Source organism: Coptis chinensis, chromosome 5 (assembly GCF_015680905.1).
Source record: "Coptis chinensis isolate HL-2020 chromosome 5, ASM1568090v1, whole genome shotgun sequence".
Lineage (NCBI taxonomy): Eukaryota > Viridiplantae > Streptophyta > Magnoliopsida > Ranunculales > Ranunculaceae > Coptis > Coptis chinensis.
The window spans coordinates 24423106-24440917 of NC_141460.1; the positions used below are offsets into that span (position 1 = coordinate 24423106).

At 37.5% G+C, this 17812-nt stretch overlaps 2 protein-coding genes across 2 annotated transcripts; both read left to right on the forward strand.

The window, feature by feature from the left end:
* Positions 1 to 10976: 10976 nt before the first annotated feature.
* LOC147497149 (uncharacterized) lies at positions 10977 to 12995 on the forward strand. The gene is made up of 5 exons (XM_086562779.1): positions 10977 to 11129; positions 11356 to 11525; positions 11717 to 12106; positions 12152 to 12554; positions 12597 to 12995. The coding sequence occupies exons 1-5, from the start codon at positions 10977 to 10979 to the stop codon at positions 12993 to 12995; spliced, it is 1515 nt and encodes a 504-aa protein (XP_086418905.1).
* A 2241-nt stretch (positions 12996 to 15236) lies between these two features.
* LOC147497150 (uncharacterized) lies at positions 15237 to 15623 on the forward strand. The gene has a single exon (XM_086562780.1). The coding sequence runs from the start codon at positions 15237 to 15239 to the stop codon at positions 15621 to 15623; it is 387 nt and encodes a 128-aa protein (XP_086418906.1).
* Positions 15624 to 17812: the final 2189 nt, after the last annotated feature.

Here is a 17812-nt window from a genome sequence, read left to right on the forward strand (position 1 = left end):
TCCTCCCGACCACATCTTTCATGGTAGGGTTTAGGCGTATTTGTGGTTCATCGCGGCGTCTTAGCATTTTCTTCAGTGTATCACGATGGGTGCACACATTAGGTTCAATGCCTTTAATGTCATCGAGGGACCATCCAATAGCAGAACGATGTTGTTGAATGACATTAATTAAACGAGCTTCCTGATTGTCAGTTAATTGTGAAGAAATAATAACTGGGTGACGATCATCAGCATCAAGTCAGACGTATTTTAATTCCGAAGGAAGTGGTTTTAATTCAGGGGGGCGGAGTGGGTATTAAAGATTCTTGAGGAAGGTCATCATCCATGTAGTAAACAGATTGATGATCATCCAAGTTACTTGACATCACATTTGTAGGGTCAAATAATGGTAATGCGACTCTAATAACTCATTTACTTCTTGTGTGTAATCATCGTCCTCAAACTCGATTCACTAAAGGAAAGAAATTGGTACACTTCATCTTCGGAAAAGAGTTTGTGAAATACTCTTTGCGGAATCTTTGTCAACCCCGTTGACCTCACCATCAATGTCGGGCTCGGAAGTTGTTTCATCAACTTGAACACATTCACCTCGACCGAAAGATTTCCGAAGGACATGGTCATGGAACCATCTCTACAGTTAATAAGAGCATTAGCAGTGGCGAGGAACGGACGTCCTAAGATGATAGGAATGGAATCACATGCAACTTCGTATCCAAAATAACAAAGTCTACGGGATAGAAGAAATCTTGGACTTTTACAAGGGCGTTTTCCACAATTCCGCTTGGATACTTTATGGAAAGATCGGCTAACCTGTAGAGTCATGGTGGTAGGTTTGAGCTCATGAAGACCTAGTTGTTTAAATAAATAATATGGAAGTAAGTTCACACTAGCTCCTAGGTCTAATAGCGATGGCCGTGTATTTTTGTCACCTAAGGTGCATGGAACCATTGGTCTACCGGGGTCCTTGTATTTTACTATACCATTGTGTTCTATGATGGAGGGAACCGTTTCCGATGAGGAACGCTTGTTGAGAAACATTAGTTCTCCTTTTTGTGGTGCACATATCTTTCAGAAATTTTGCATGTTTTGGTAATAGTTTTAAGGCATCGAAAAAAGGTAAGTTGATTGTTAAATTTTGAAAAGTCTCTCGAATTTCAGCAAAAATTGTCATCGGGTTTATTCTTTGCCAAGCCCGCGAGAAATGGTGCCTTAGGGCGAATTTGGCAAAGGGGTCTACTTGCTTGTTTCCTACATTCGGAGGTGTTGACTTTGTTGTATCAGGGGAATCTTCCGTAGGTTCATTATTAGAACTAGATTCCTTGGAACCCTCTTTTTCCTTTGGTTGATCATCTGGCATACGTATCTGATTGTCTACAGTTTTTCCAGATCATAGAGTAGTGATTGCATGCACCTCACCTTGGTTTGGGGTGCTTGTACCAGGGGCATTGGTGAGTTCAAAGGTTGTGTTTGCTGGTTTAGGGTTTGGAACTGCTTGTGCAGGAAACACGCCTTTCTGACTCTTTTCTTGCGCCAATTGCTGAAGTGATTGTTGGATAGACGTTAAAATTTGAGACTGTTGGTTCATGTAAGCCAAGAAAGTCTCATTTGTCCTATCCGTAATGGTTGGCGCAGGTTGTGCAACCGGTAGTAGTTCTCGATTATTGCTTAGAAGTTGTTGATTATAGTTGGGATTTGGATTAGCTGGAACAAGGCTGCGGTTGGTCTGATAATTAGCATTGGAATTATTTTGAAATTGACCTTGTTGGTATTGTTGATTATTTCCTTGGCGGTATGGAATAAAATTATTGGTAGGTCGAACAGGTTGATTAGCGAAACCTGGAGGAGCCCCCATTTGTTGGTTATTTTGGCGCCAAGCGAAATTCGGATGTTGTCTCCACGGTGCATTGGGAATGTTGAATGCACATGCCTCCTCCGATTGTTGAGTAGGGGAAGCATATAACAAGGGACAATATGCATCGATGGTCGGGACTAAGACAAATGACACAAGGGCGTTGTCAACGTTCATGACCGGTTTTGTAGTTGATCGTTTACTTGAACCGCAAGGGCATCTACTTTTTAGTTAGGGATTCTATCAAATTTTTTATTTCGGGATCGGGTTTTACCTAAAAATAGATGTGGCCTTTGTAACATTGTCCTCCGATGACCTAGACGACTTCGGTGTTACCCCAAAGTGTACCCTTTTTTTCGCTTGTTTTCAAGAAAAGTATAAGCTTCAAGTAGCTCCTTTGTCCATGAAGCAACCCGCCGTTCATTATATCAAGAGTTTCTTTTTGATGATCGAAAAGACTATTAAAGAATGAAAGAACAAGGACAGACTTTTTCCGGTTGGTGATGAGGACATTCTAACGAAGATTAGTAAAAGCGACTCCATGCTTCAGTAAAAGGATTCATGAGGATTTTGACGAAAAGAATTGAATTTTCTCAAGCATTTCAGCTTGTTTTTTTTCGAGTGTAAAACCTGAAGCATGAAAGCTTGAACTAGTTTATTCCATGTGTCTATAGATTGTGATTGTTGTCCCCGCTAGCCGATTGACGCTTTTTCCGCTAAAGTGAATGGAAACGGTCGAAGCAAGAGTTGTTCCTTAGAGATCATTTGGATGGTGAAATGTTGTTGCCACTTGTTGAAGCTCGAAGATGATTGTGCGGTTTTTCGTGATCCAAACCATGATATATTGGTAACAAACTGAAAACATTTGGTGGGATACTGAAAATCACCGACAATGTCCTTATGTTTGATCACGGGAAGAAGGTCCTTCCCTGTAATGCAATATAAAGTCCCAGAGGGCTTCTCTGGCAGTGGAGGATCGTCGGCCATAATGACAGAAGTTGATGGCGACGAAGGATTGTGATGAAGGTAATTAGTAGAAGAAGAACAATTTTTAGGTGAGAACTTACGCAATTGCTTATCGTATTTTTTTCGACGATAGGTATGTTCAATTTCTTTAGTGGAACCAGACCTTAATCTCATGCAAGCAGAAGGAATTTAGTAGGACTCGAATTTTATTATTATCTTAAGCATTATAGTTTAACAACATATGCCTAAGCTGCTGCTAACGTAGCAGTGAAGCTAAGAATACGTGTGCATAAACCAACAGCCAGGTCACAAGAGAGATATGAGGGAGGCTTTCCGTGCAAGCACGGTTCTAATTAAGTAACCTCAATCTTTCAAGTTTCCTAGACACCATTGGAATATGATTTAAGATTTATGGAATTAAAATTTATGCAAAGGTGGTATTAAATTAATTTTAATTTAATTTAATTTAATTTAATTTATTTATTATTTATTTTTATTTATTTATTTTTTTTAAGATTTATGCAAGGGTTAAAATACAAACATGCAAATATGATCTACTCATACAATACTAAGTGCAGTAGCATGTGAAGATACTCTACTCATACGTATAGCTATACGAATAGGCAAGCTTGTGTCATCGATAAATATTTCCATACGTACAGGCAAATATACATCAGTAATACGTATATGTACGCTAATTTGTAAATCGATATTACGTAAACGTATATCAATAGTAACAGGCGAATTTGAATCACTCATACGTATCTAAATACATTAGCATACGAATACAGTATACATACGCAGAATAGACGACAAAACTAAACATGCAAAGTATTATACCTAAACTAAAATACGACTCTTGTATTGCATAATAAATCAATTTCGACAATACTCATTGAGATTGCGAATGTTCTATAGAAGCGACTTTACCCGTAGGTTTAGAAACAACTTACCCAACTCAGATTTTAACCCTCGTTGGAATGTTCTCCTCTTTCTTGACAAAATCACTTATTAGACAAGACCGTGTACGTATACATAGAGAAATATCAAACATGTAACAAGAAACATTTATACGTAGAAAGACATATACCCATGCAATACAGTACCATTAATATGTAAATATACATTCATATGCAATTCATGTCCGTGTAATCGTATATAAATATTTACCGGTATACGAACTTGATTCATGCATAATTCGAGGCTAAAACTTAAATAATAAGCCATAAAATTTTCCTAATACTATATACATGGCATACATGCAGAAAAACATAATTAAAAAAAAAATTACAATAATACTGAAAATTGGAACCTATAGCTTCCTGCGTTTTCGCCTTTGAACTGAAACAAACGTTTCAATTCGTCGACGCGATTAATCCCAAAGGATTATCGAATTTTTCAGGTACAAGACCAGATATTTAGGCCTGGAAATGGATCAAGATAGATCTGGAGATGCTGGTGGTTGAACAGGAGCAGCAAAAAAGAAAAATCATTCGCGGACACGGTTCACACCTGCGCGCGCGACTAGACACCCGCCCACGCGTGTCAAGTAATCCATAGTGAGTTCAATTTTTTATGGAAGTCTTATAATCTCCTGTAGTGTTGTTTCCCAGTCCTAACTTTGGGTACCTGCAAGTGGAACGAATTTTTTTTTATCGAACAGGTCTATTGCAAGTTAAAAAAAAAAGAATTTGAACTAAAAAACGCAAACGAATGACAAGGAAAGTAATGAAGAGAATGGGGGTTCCCCCTTGATGCAACTTCCGATCTTTAGCACAAGTTCTATGACTTTAGAACAGCAGCGGCGCCATTTGATATATGCTTGGAGAACACTACTTAGAGTTTTGAACTTTCTAAATTGATGCAAAAGCAATCAATGTTCCTTACTCACGATCTTCGTTTCGTAGAGTTTGAATAAGGATTCGAACTAACCTAAAGCTTAGAACAACTAAAAATTAGATGTTACAATAAAGGGAAATTAAAGAGTAAGGTCATAATATAAATGCTAGATTTTTCCTTCCTACTACTTAAACATTAAGAAAACATTAACGCGTTGAAAACATTCACTTAATACCGAAATAGAGATTTGAAAAAGAAGGTGGAGAGTTAATCCTCCTCATGTGAACTATCATTAGTGTTGATTTGAAAAAGGTTTTGATTCTTCCTAGACTCATAGACAAGTCCCTAACGGAAAAATAGATTTGATCCCTAGCATGCATGGCTCACTAAAGAGCTCATACATGCTAGCAAGTGAAACCAAACAATGACTTATCTCTAAGCTCATTGCTTGATTCCTAACTAAACTCTACACCAACTACCATTTTGGGATAGGATGTAGAGTTAGTTGTTCTTCCTAAACCTACCAAACCAACAACAATTGGTTTACCCTCACATGAGTTGGATTAACTCCCCAAAAGGGAAGTTAGCTCATGATCCTTGGGACAAGGATTTATAAACTAAGAAAAACACAAAGAGAGAGAGAGAGAAAGAAAGATGAACAAACAAACTCACTTCTATTTATTTTCTAGAAGAAACAAGTGTTCCTCCATTAAAACTATTACAAGCTTTCTAATAAAAACTAAAAACTAACTTCTCATTTTCACTAAGGAACTAAAATAATGCCATGTGAGGAAAATAAGTCAAGGGAGTAAATGGAGTGTCCCCCCACCCTTGTCTAATTTCTTCTCCATTTGAGAGAAATCTCATTTCCTCCCACGTGAATTATCAAACCACATTAATTCATTTTTATCCACCACATTAAAACAAAGTGACACCTTGCCTTTTTTTTTCACTATTAACACCTAATCTAATTTATTACATGCAAGGTGTTAACTTTGCACCAATAATTTGTTATCTTTGTTTTGACATGCTCCATGATTGATGACTCATCCAATCTTGTGGCCCATAGTGGGTCCATAATGCGATCCGATGGCGATCCGGTATTTTGGGCAGTTTTATAACTTCCCGCCTATCGTAGAGTTCATCATACGATTGTCTGAGCAGCTCTTTTGTCGCATTCGGAGTCCTGGTTCGAGAGGTAGGAGCTTTGGAAGTTAGATGCTTCTACGTGGATTTGGGAGAATTCATATATACGCCGTTCCTCGTGTTTTATTGCAGGTTTAACCAATATTTCCATGTTTACTGCAAATACCTGCAAAAGTATGAAAACATATTTATTTCATCATTATTAAACACATAATGAACCAAATTTATATGTCTCAATGGGGTTTCATAATACACTTTTGGGTGCTTATCACTCGGTATGGGCGCAAGTCGCGCTTCAGGGTTTTCAAGTTTTGGGCCTTTTATCGTACTCCAAAATATTTGAAATTTTTACAAAAATTTGCTAAGACGTCTATCAAGTAGTCTGTAAAATTTCAGATCAATCGGAGCTATGAAAGTCTCTCTACTGCCCTGCAAAGTTTGCGAAACAGTTTTCGGACACAATACAAACAACCGAATGGTTAACCCATCAAAACAAAGCCAAAAATTTCCAAATTTTTACTGGAGACTCCTGACAGATCCTACTTGTTCCTGTAAAAACTTTAGAGCAATTGGAGTTCTACAACCTCTCCTTATTGGCTGGTGTTCCAGATATTAAGTGTTTGCAACACTGCAGAAACACACTGGAAACATTCTACTATTTAGGAGGTCAAAACAAATAAAAAACTCGTCAAATTTTTACTACAAACTCCTGACTTAGGATAGATACTCCTGTAAAAATTATAGAATTTTTAGAACTCCCTAAGTAACCTTACTCGTCTGTTTTTCAAGAACATACGGTGTGAAAACTGAAATGCAGCACTGTAAAGATCGTATTTTTTTTCACAAGGTAAACCAACTTTGAAAAATCTGAAAATATTCCAGTAAATCAAAAACACATTAAATATTATGTCTGAAAATTTTCAGAATTTTCAAAAATTTAGAAATACCTTCACTGCAGTGTTTTTCTCTGTGAATCCGCAGCCCCTATGCCTAAAACCAGTGAACAGTTCGAAAATTCAAGAAATAAGAATGAAAAATTAAAAGGGTGGGTGGGTAGAGAATGGGGGATTGCCCCTTAGATTCAAGCAATTGAATTCTTGTCTTGAACGAGATTAAGATGGCAGCGGCGCCATTTGATATCCGTAAAAATAGTAGAATCCTAAATATTAATGTTAACAACACTAATACGTAATCCAACCGTTCTTACGTTTAAATCAATTTTTCTTACTCTCAAAACATAATCATACAATATAATGAGTAAGGATTTGTTCCACTCTTAACTGTCTAGACTTAAATTGAATTCAACTAATCAAACCCAAAAGGAACAATGGTGAGAGTAATGATTTGATGTGAAATTTCTATACTACCATTCCCAACACAAGAACAATAATAAGAACATGTCATTATGGAATAAGTAATTAACTTTATAAATTTAATAGAACAATAAGAACAAAATATGATTGAATGAATAACAACTATTTTATTTATCTAATGAATGATATTCAATGATTTAAATAACTAATCTAAAACAAAGAATGAATCTAATTAATGGAATGAAAACTAAGTAATTAACTAATCTAGATCTATCTTTTTCTAACCCTAAACTCCATTAACATTAGCTTTCTAACCTAACTGCCATTAACAAAGAGTCAAGCTTTTGTTTTTATACTTTCAGATCCAAAAATCGTGCATGGGCTTGGAGCCATGTTTTGGGCCGAAAAATCGGGCCCAAAACCCAATTTCTTTAGTCCAAAATGGGCTCTTCAGCTGCAGTTAGATTCAACAGATGTTTCGTCCACTTTTGCTCCTCTTATTGGGTTAAGACTTGGACCATTGGAAAGCTCTTTCCGAGCCGGTCGTTTTGACATAAGATACTCCCAATTCCGAAGTCTGAGTTCAAAGATACGGCCTTCGAAAGTTCTGCTGACTTGTGCACTATTTCTGCCCGTGTTGACTTTTCAGCTTTTGACCGGGCTCTACAAAGGCTTTGTCTCCTTGAATCTTGGCCTTTATTCACAGAACTCCTTAGCAACCGACCTTTGCTCCTTTATCTCGCTAAAGTGGCACATTTCTGCACATAATAAACTTTGAAGCTTGAAATGCATAAAAACACGTAATCAGTATTAACTCTTAATTATTACTCACATAATTGGTCTAAAAGTATGATTGTTAAGGGGTTAAAACTACAGTTTTAGGCTCTTATCAAAGGCAACTTCTTCAGAGGAAGCAGAACTTATTGCAACAGAGGTGGCAATACTACGTTTAGAGAGTTATATAAAACTTTTATAATATTGTCAAAGTCAAGGAAGTTAGAGTATGTTAGAGTTTGTTATAACTGACTTGTCACTGATTGAGTAGTGAATGTAATTCATATAAATGGATCATTGAATTGTAACAGTATCAGAAGTAATACAATCATAAGTTTCTAAGAGTATCAGAGCCTTCTCTGTCTCACGACAATTAATTAACAATTGAGTTCAATCCTCAAAACCATGTTCTTCAATGAAACTTCAATAAAATTCCAATTCACAATCAATGATCTATCAATCATTGTTATCAATCATCGTTTATGATTCAATATTCAATTAAAAGATAAGTTTTCTAGTATCAATCTAATTTCTTGAAATTAAGCTTTTGATTTCATTTGTTGTTTGTGATCTGTTGTTATAAGTTTGTGTTGTAGTTGTTTGAGAAAGTGTTATAGTTATTCAATTGATTGATTTCATATCTTTGTCATTATATTGTCCATCATTTGAGATTCAAGATGTTTATTCAATCTTTTGCAAATATTAAAAATTATGTCACAATTAAATTTACAAAAGACAATTATGTTCTCTAGAAGTCTATGTTCTTGCCTATTCTCAAAACATCAAAACTCATTGGATTTGTTTGTCGGATCAAAATCATGTCCAAATGAATATATTTATGGTATTGAGAATGATGTAACTACAGTGGTTGAGATTCCAGAATATGCTGATTGGACTGAAAAGATCAAATTGTGTTAATTTGGTTGAATGCAACCATTTCAAAAAGTTCGTTACCTTATGTAGTTGGTGCGTTTACAGCAAGAGAGTTGTGGTTAACATTAGAAAGACATTTTTCTAATGTGTTAAGGTATCATATTCATCAGTTGAAGCGAAAACTACAATCAATAAAGAAAGGAAACTTGAGCATGGCAGAATACTTGCAGAAAATTAAAGAAGTGTTTGAAATTTTAGTCCAAGCTGGCAGTTATGTTGATGATATAGATATCTTAATACAAATACTTACTGGATTGTTTATTGATCGAGTACAAGCCTTTTTGCACATCTATAAGAAGTAGAAAAGAAGATGTATCTTTGGATGAGTTACATGGTTTGTTGTTAAGTGAAGAATTGAATGTAGAAAATACTCACATAACACTAGTTCAGAATGAGAATGTTAAAGCTTATGCAGCTGGAAGAGGTGGTTATAATAACGACAATAACAATGGTTCTGGTAGTTACAATAACAGAGGAGGTTATAATGGTAGAGGAAGAAGTTTTGGAAGAGGTAGAGGAAATTATATATGGAAGAGGTTCTGGTTCTGCTGATTACAATAATAACAACAATGGAAATTATTACCATGGCAATAACAACAACAGTTCTGGAAACAATGGTGGAAATAATTCTGGATATAATCCTAGAGATAACAAATGTTTCAATACTGGACCAGCAAGTGGTGGCTAATTATAATGGAAGTCATATGGGTCAAAGCTTTAATCTAGGAAATCGACCAATACGTCAGATATGTGGTAAAGTGGGGCATTATGCTATATATTGCTTTGATAGAATGAATCATGTTTTCCAGGGAAAGATACCACCAAAGCAACTCAAAGCAATGGTTTCCCATAGAAATGAAGCATCAAGTTCAAGAAATAATATTTTAGCTATAAGAGTCTAAAATGGGGACCTTGAGTGGGTGACAGGGGGTTACTTAAGCATATCCTAATTTGTGTATCTAGTGCTCCAAAGATTACTGCTTATAGCAAACTTTAGTTAGGTGAGAATTCTTATCGCGATCTTCCCTCCACTTTTTCCGAAACAGGTAAGAAACTCATCTCTTTGTTTCTCTCTTATCCGAACAAAGATCAAGCTTTTATCCGAACAAAGCTCAAGTATCCTTTATTACTAGTTTAGTTAAATCTTTAGTAGCGTCCCTCTCTTATCCAAACAAAGCTAAAGTTTTCTCTGGTAAAATCACACTTCTCTTATCCAAAACCGTTTCTTCTTCTTCTCTTTTCTCTTTTTTCTACTTAAGGTAAAATCCTCTGCTGTGTACATCGAGAGTTCTTGGGTGAAAGTAATCTCTCGCCGTTAGTAGTATCTAGGCAGAGTAAGAGGTTTGTCTGTTTAGCTCGTTGGAAAAAAAAATACCTTTCCTACAAATGGCGTCTGGTAGTAGCTATGTGGAACAACAACAATCTTCTCAAAACAATCAGGAGGGTTTTTGAGATGGATCGTGGAGCTCTCTCTTTGGGCGCTCAGGGGTTCAGGAAGGAGCTGTAGCGTTTACTTCTTTCGCACCCATTATAGTGGATGGGGTAGCACAAGTTCCGACCATCTGGTGGAACAAGGGATTAAACAGTGGGACGAGTATTTGGTGGGCTATTACTTCTACACTCGACTGCCTTTTCCCACTGTAAAGTCTTTCCTTGAGAGGAAATGGAAGTTGAAAGGAGCTTTTGATATCATAATTGACAAGGATGTGTTTTATATGAGCTTCACATGTTGTGAGGATCGACGGATGGTACTTGATGAAGGTCCGGTGTTTATCATTTGGAAGAGTTTTTGTTATCAAGCCATGGTCATAGAGGTGGCGAACTTGAAACAAGGAGGCAACAATCCCACTCTGGGTAAAACTGCTAGACGTCCCAAAAGAGATGTGGACTCTAGATGGGTTGTCGTACTTAGCAAGTTTAGTTGGTGGAAACCCAAAGTTCATGGATCAAGCTACAACAAAGCGAAAAAGGCTATCTTTTGCTCGATTCTGTATTGAATTTCCAGTAAATTTTGAGTATAAAGAAACCATCAAAATTAAAGTGGGTGAAAGAGAGATGGTTATCCCTCTTGAATATCCTTGGAAACCACTCTCATGTGAGAAGTGTAAGAGATTTAGGCATAGTACTCAGCAGTGTGGGGTAAGGATGAACAGAGTATGAACTCGCAGAAATGGAAGAGCCAATGGTGGGGAAACAATTATAGTGGAACAAAGCCAGAAGGGCACAACAGCACAAAACCAGAGAGGATCAGGGAGCAACACAGCAACATAGTTGAGCAACAAAGCATGGGAAGCCAAAATGACAATACGGTACGGGGGAACGCTTTGACACTAGCAATAGTCACTCCAAACCAGGGGGGGTGTCAGAGAAGAAAATTCTGGTCCTATTAGTGGTCAGATGGAGTTGAACATAAATGGAAGAGAAGAAATACAAAGAAGTGTTGAAGGCCAAGTCCGTGAGGAAGGGACCCATCCAGTGAGTTCTCGAAGAATTATAGTGTCTCCGGGAAGAGTTGAATGCTCATATTCATAACAGGAACAGATAATGGATGAACAAGCAATGGTGGTCTATGAATCTGGCCAACTGGAGAGACCTGAGAACCCAGAAGCAAGCCTGTTTAGGGCCGATAGAAATGTTTTTGAGGAATTAGCAGAACTAGAGGAGGATGATCTGTCAGATGCTGACCCAGAATTGTTTGGGGATGCGTGTGCTACCCTTGTTTTTCCGAGTTCTCAATCAGTGAATATGGTGAACTCTCCAGTCCAAACGAGAGCTCAAAAGAAGAACAATACAGAAAACCAAAATGCATCAGCGAAGAGAGGGAGGGGCAGACCCAAAGGATAGGGTAGGAGGAGAGGACACTGATTGCTTAAATGTCAATGTTAAAAATATGTAGTTGGAATATAAGGGGATTAAATGACCCCATGAAGGCTAGAAGTATGCAGAGGTTTGTGGCTGAGAATAAGATCAGTTGTATGAGTTTTTTAGAAACAAAGATTAGAATGGATAAGTTTAGTAGTACTACAGGCATGGCATGCCCTTCATGGGGGGCAATTCACAACTACTTAAGTGATGAGTATGATAGGGTCTGGATCACATGGGATACATGTATTTTGGACATACAGAAGGAAGTGGAAGGAGCTCAATTTATCCACTGCAAGGTCAATAGTTTGCAGCATGGCTTCTCCTTCCATTTATCTATTGTGTATGCTAGTAATAAGAGTCATGAGAGGATTACTCTGTGGGATGAGTTAAAGGCTATAAGTGTAGGAGTCCACGGAGCATGGTGTGTCATGGGTGATTTTAATAATGTATTGTACTGACATGAAAGGGTTGGGGATAGAGCTATACACCCTAGAGAAACAATTCCGTTTGCTAGTTGCTTAAACGTAGCAGGGCTGTTTGATCATACATCCACTGGGTGTTTCTATACATGGAATAGCAGAGGAGACAATATCAGGAAATGGTCTAAAATTGATAGGTGTCTCGTAAATGCTGCCTGGTCCTCAATGAACTTCACAACAAGGGTTGAATTCCTAAACCAGAGGTTGTCTGATCATAGCCCTATTGTTTTGATCTTCATGAACTCAGTAAAAAAGCACCCTCCTTTCAGATTCTGTAATAGCTGGGTGTTGAATCAAGATTTTGTTCCCTCTCTTCACGAGTGTTGGGATATTGCAGATCATGGGAGTCCACCTTACATGTTTACTAGTAAACTTAAAACCCTGAAAAGGGTGTTGAAAGGATAGGCAAGACACTTCTGCAATGATATATAGAGAATTGTTAAGGCCGCAACACTTGAACTGCATGACATTCAAGAGAAGCTCCAGAGAGATCCACTGGACCAGTCACTAAGTGCACATGAGTATGTAACTAGGGGGAAACTCTGTAAGTTACTTAAGCTAGAGGAAGCAGAATTATATCACAAGACTGACATAGACTGGATGTGCTTTGGTGATAAATGTAGTAAGTATTTCTTCAATGCTTTAAAGGAGAAGAAGACTAGAAACCAAGTGTGGAGTATAATAGATGCACAAGGGGTAGTGAGAGAAGGACAAGAACAAGTAGCTGCTGCTTTCCTAAATTACTACTCTGAGATCATAGGAGTGGAATCAAATGCTAGATGTGAACCCGAGTTCCTTAATGGTCTTCAGGTAACAGAGCTAACCCCATAAGCTAGTCAGTTAATAGTAGCGCCTATCAGTGACATGGAGATTAAAGAAGCCTTGTTCGCTATGGATGATAATAAGGCACCAGGCCCTGACGGGTTTAATGCCTTTTTCTATAAGTCTAGCTGGGATATTATTGGAGCTGATCTCATAAAAGTCATCAAGTACATCTTTAACCATAAGCAGATCCCAGGAGGTATTAACTCTACATTTCTTTGTCTTATTCCTAAGATGAAAAATGCTTATCATGTTCCCTCTTTTAAACCTATAGCATGTTGCAATATTCTGTATAAGTGTGTATCCAAAGTTCTAACAAACATGATGAAAACTTGCATCTCATCACTGATATCGGGTGCTCAATCTGCTTTTGTACCTGGGAAGGCAATTCAAGACAACCTTTTGCTGGCCCATGAACTCCTCAGGGGGTACTCTAGAAAGATAGGTCAAAAAAGATGTGCCATCAAACTTGATATCCAGAAGGCATATGATTCTGTTTCATGGAAAGCTCTGGAATCCATACTCCACAAGTTCAAATTCCCTATTCTATTCATTGATTGGTTAAAGATGTGTTATGCTTCTCCCCACTTCTCAGTGATGATAAATGGGACAACTGAAGGCTATTTCAAAGGGAAACGAGGCCTCAGACAGGGTGATCTAGTGTCCCCATATCTCTTTGTTCTTGTTATGGAAGTGTTGAGTGCTCTACTCCTACAGAGCATTCAGTCTAAAAGGATCTCTGCTCACTCTAAATGTAAAAAACTGGCCATCTCACATATATGTTTTGCGGATGATGTCCTTCTCTTTTGTAAAGGCAACATGGAGTCTATAATGGCAATCAAGGATATTCTGGAATCCTTCGCCCAGGCTATAGGGTTGCACTTGAGTAATGACAAGACGACTCTTCTCACGGGGAGTATGACTGTAGAAGAAGGACAAGAACTAGTAGAAGCCATGAGTATTTCTCTGGTCACCCCCCCAGTCACTTATCTGGGATTGCCACTCACTGCAAGCAGACTAGGTATCAGAGAATGCTTACCACTCATTGAAAAGATTATAAGGAGAATTTCAAACTGGAAGAATAAGGACTTGAATAGAGCATGTAGAGTGCAACTTGTCAACTCTGTACTCACATCTTTTCAGACTTATTGGGCTAAGACGTTTGTGCTTCCAAAAATAGTGCTAGATAAAGTATCAAAGATTTGCAACAAATTCATTTGGTCTGGTCCCAAGATGGAGAAAAAAATGCATCATGCAAGCCATTCAACCCTGAGACTAGCCAAAGAGCATGGAGGACTAGGATTGGTGAACCCAAGGGTTTGGAACCAAGCTGCCTATTGTGGACTAGTGATGAAACTGGCCCAAAAAATTGATTGTTTATGGGTCAAATGGTCATGGGAGAATCATATCAAGAACAAACATTTTTGGACCATGAAGATGCCAAAAGATTGTTCATGGGTGTTGAAAGGGATACTAAAGCATAGAGAAATGGCTTGGAAATATGTGAGATATAGTATAGCTGATGGACATAACACCAGCTTCTGGCATGACCCTTGGTGCTCAAGTCCTCTAAGTTTGAATGCCCAAGCAAAAGCAGCGCTAGCCCACGTGCCAAAGAATGCTTCAGTTGCTTCAGTGATTGTTAATGGAGGATGGGGCAGGAGCATTATTGATCTCCCTGATTGTGAAGCTAAACAGTGGATCATGGATACAGAGATTAATTCGTACTTGCCAGAAGGCAAAATAATTTGGACTCTTTCAAGTTCTGGTAAGTTTGATCTTTCATCTGCATATGCTGCTCTAAAGAATGTGAGGAGCAAGGTTAAATGGTTCAAGATTGTTTGGGGAAAGCTCTCAGTACCCAAGCACTCTTTCACGATATGACAGTTATTTGCTGGGTCATTTCCTACCCAAAATAGATTGATGGCCAAGAAAGTGATAAGGGTTTCGAAGTGTTGTTTGTGTAATGTACAAGAAGAAAGCTTTGCTCACCTGTTTTTTGATTGCCCTTACTCGAAAGTTGTCTGGCAAGAGTTCAAGAAAGCAATGGGGTTACCTGATAGAGTGAGATCCTCACATAATGAGTGGTATTACCTTTTGCGACTATGTAGGGGGAAGTCAGTGGCGTCTGAAATTCTAAGGGCTTTAACTTGTGCAGCTATACAAGCTATATGGAATGAAAGGAACTGACGCATCAAAAGGAAGAGATACTTATCAATTGAATCTATAAGTTTCAAGGCTTTGAACAACATGAGAGTGTATATCGGGAAATCACTAGATAAGGCAAAGGAGGATGGGGCTATGAGAATGGTGTTGGCAAGACTAGGTAGTTTCAAACAGAGAGAAGAGAAGTGGGTAAAGTGGGAGAAGCCTATCACTGACACGCTGACCTTAAATACAGATGGATTGCTACAAAATGGAAGAGTTGGTTATGGAGGGGCTTTGTGGAATTGGAATGGGGATGTGCAAATGGCGTTCACTGGAAGCTCGAAGAAGTTATCAGTCTTACACCAAGAACTGTTGGGAGTACTTCAAGGGCTTAAAGGGGTGGCAACAATGAATATCATGAGATTGGAAGTGCAAGCTGACTCAATGCGAGTGGTGAAGATGCTGACCAAAAAAGAAGACCCACCATGATATTGTTGCAACTTAGTGGCCCATATATGGGTCGAGCTAAGGAAGTTTGAAGAAGTAAATTTCAAACATGTTCTGAGGGAAGGTAACCAAGTGGCAGACTATATGTCAAAGCTACTTACTATGGACCTAGATACCATTAGTGAATGTAATGAAACTTGTACTTTATGCCCCCCATAGATCACAAAATTAGTGAATTGATCAAAGGGGATAAAGAAGGAAAGTTGTACTTGAGAACTTAATTAATATATAAAGGTTGGGGTACCCTAACCCCTAGTTGTTTCAAAAAAAAAAAAAAAAAAAAGTTCAAGAAATACAAATTGGTATGCTGACAATGGAGCTTCAAATCACATGAGAGCTGACTACAACAACTTGGAATTTTCTCATGCTTACAATGGATCAGATCAAGTAACTGTTGGAGATGGACAAGCCATAAACATTGCCAATACTGGTAACATTACTTTATTCACACCTTGTTCAAATTCAAAGTTTCTACTTAAAGATGTTTTGCATCCACCTAAAATTTTACAAAACTTGTTATATGTTCACAAGTTTACCTTTGATAATGACTGCTCATTAACCTTCACATCATAAAATATCTTTGTGAATGACAACAAGTCATAGAGGATTCTTTTTCAATGTCCACAGAGGAATGGCTTGTACCCTATTTCTCTTGCAACATCTACATCAAGTCATTTTCCATCTTCTGCATTCTTTGGTGAAAAACGCTTTTGTTGGTGAAAGAGCATCTCCTCTTTGGTATCAACGCATTGGGCATCTTGCATCTTCCATTTTCAATAAAGTAATTACCAATTTTAATCTTTCTTTGTATCAAGACTCTAATGATATATAGTTTTTGTAATAATTGTCAATTTAGCAAAAGTTGTAAATTGTCTTTTTAAAAGTAAAAAAACTAGAGCTAGTAGTCCTTTAGAACTTGTACATGTGGATTTATGGTGGCCATCACCATTTGTTTCTATTTCTGAATTCAAATACTATGCCAATATTGTTGATAATTACTCAAACTATTATTGAATATATCATTTGTTTGCCAAGTCTAATTTCTATGTTGTTTTTAAACATTACAATGAGTAAATAGAAAATTTATTAGAAAAGAAAAGAAAAATCTTTAGATCAGATTCAGGTGGTGAATTTACTAGTAAAACTATTGAAAATTTCCTTCTTACTAGTGGCATAAAGCATCAGTTTTCATGTCCTCATACTCCACAACAAAATGGTGTTGTGGAGAGAAAACATAGACATATAACTGACCTTAGTAGAACATATATTGTATTGTCTGAGGTTTTTTTGTTTTATTTTGAAAAGACTAGGGACCCCAACCTTTATTAATGGAAAATTCTCACGTACAACTTTCCTTCGTTATCCCTTTTGATCAGTTCACTAAGTTTTTGATCCATGGGGGAGATAAAGTACATACATTGATTATAACAGTCAGTACTATGAGTACTACAAGTACTACTAATTCTTGACAAGTAATCCACAACTTGATTGCCTTCCCTAAACACATGTTGAAACTGGACCTCTTCAAATTTTGCTTGTTCAAACCCAATCTGAGCCACTAGATTCCTGCAATACCAAGGTCGTACTTCCTTCTTGTTCAAGATCTGTATCACTCTCAGCGGATTCCGACTGCACTAACACTTCCTTCATATTCATTTATGTCACTCCTTCAAGGCCTTTTAGAACCCTAAGTAACTCTTGATGTAAGATTGATTGTCTTGTAGAATTTCCACATAACGCCATTAGAACATCTCTGTTTCGATCTCTTAGTGCACCTCTATATCTTATCAGCTCCCAAATGTGCATTTTATTAACCTTATATTATTGCATTACATCCCTTCTTATGCTTAATGAAAAGACAACTCATAGCTTTTATTGCCCTTTTAAGGTTACAGAGAATTTAGAGCACTTATCATAAAAACTACGTCTTAGCACCAAAAGGAGCCTTAATCACGCTTATTATGAAGACCAAAAGCTGCTATGAAAAAGTGTTGAAAAATTCAAAGTTAACGGTTAAAGTCAAAGGTCAAAGTCCTCAACTCAGAAGACCAGAGATGGAGGCCCTTATCTCAAAATATGGCATTTTCCAAAACCTATCTTGGTCAAGAAGAAATCAAAAAGGAAAAGGAAAAGGAAAAGCAAAAAGTGAAGTGTGAGGTGTCTCAATTATA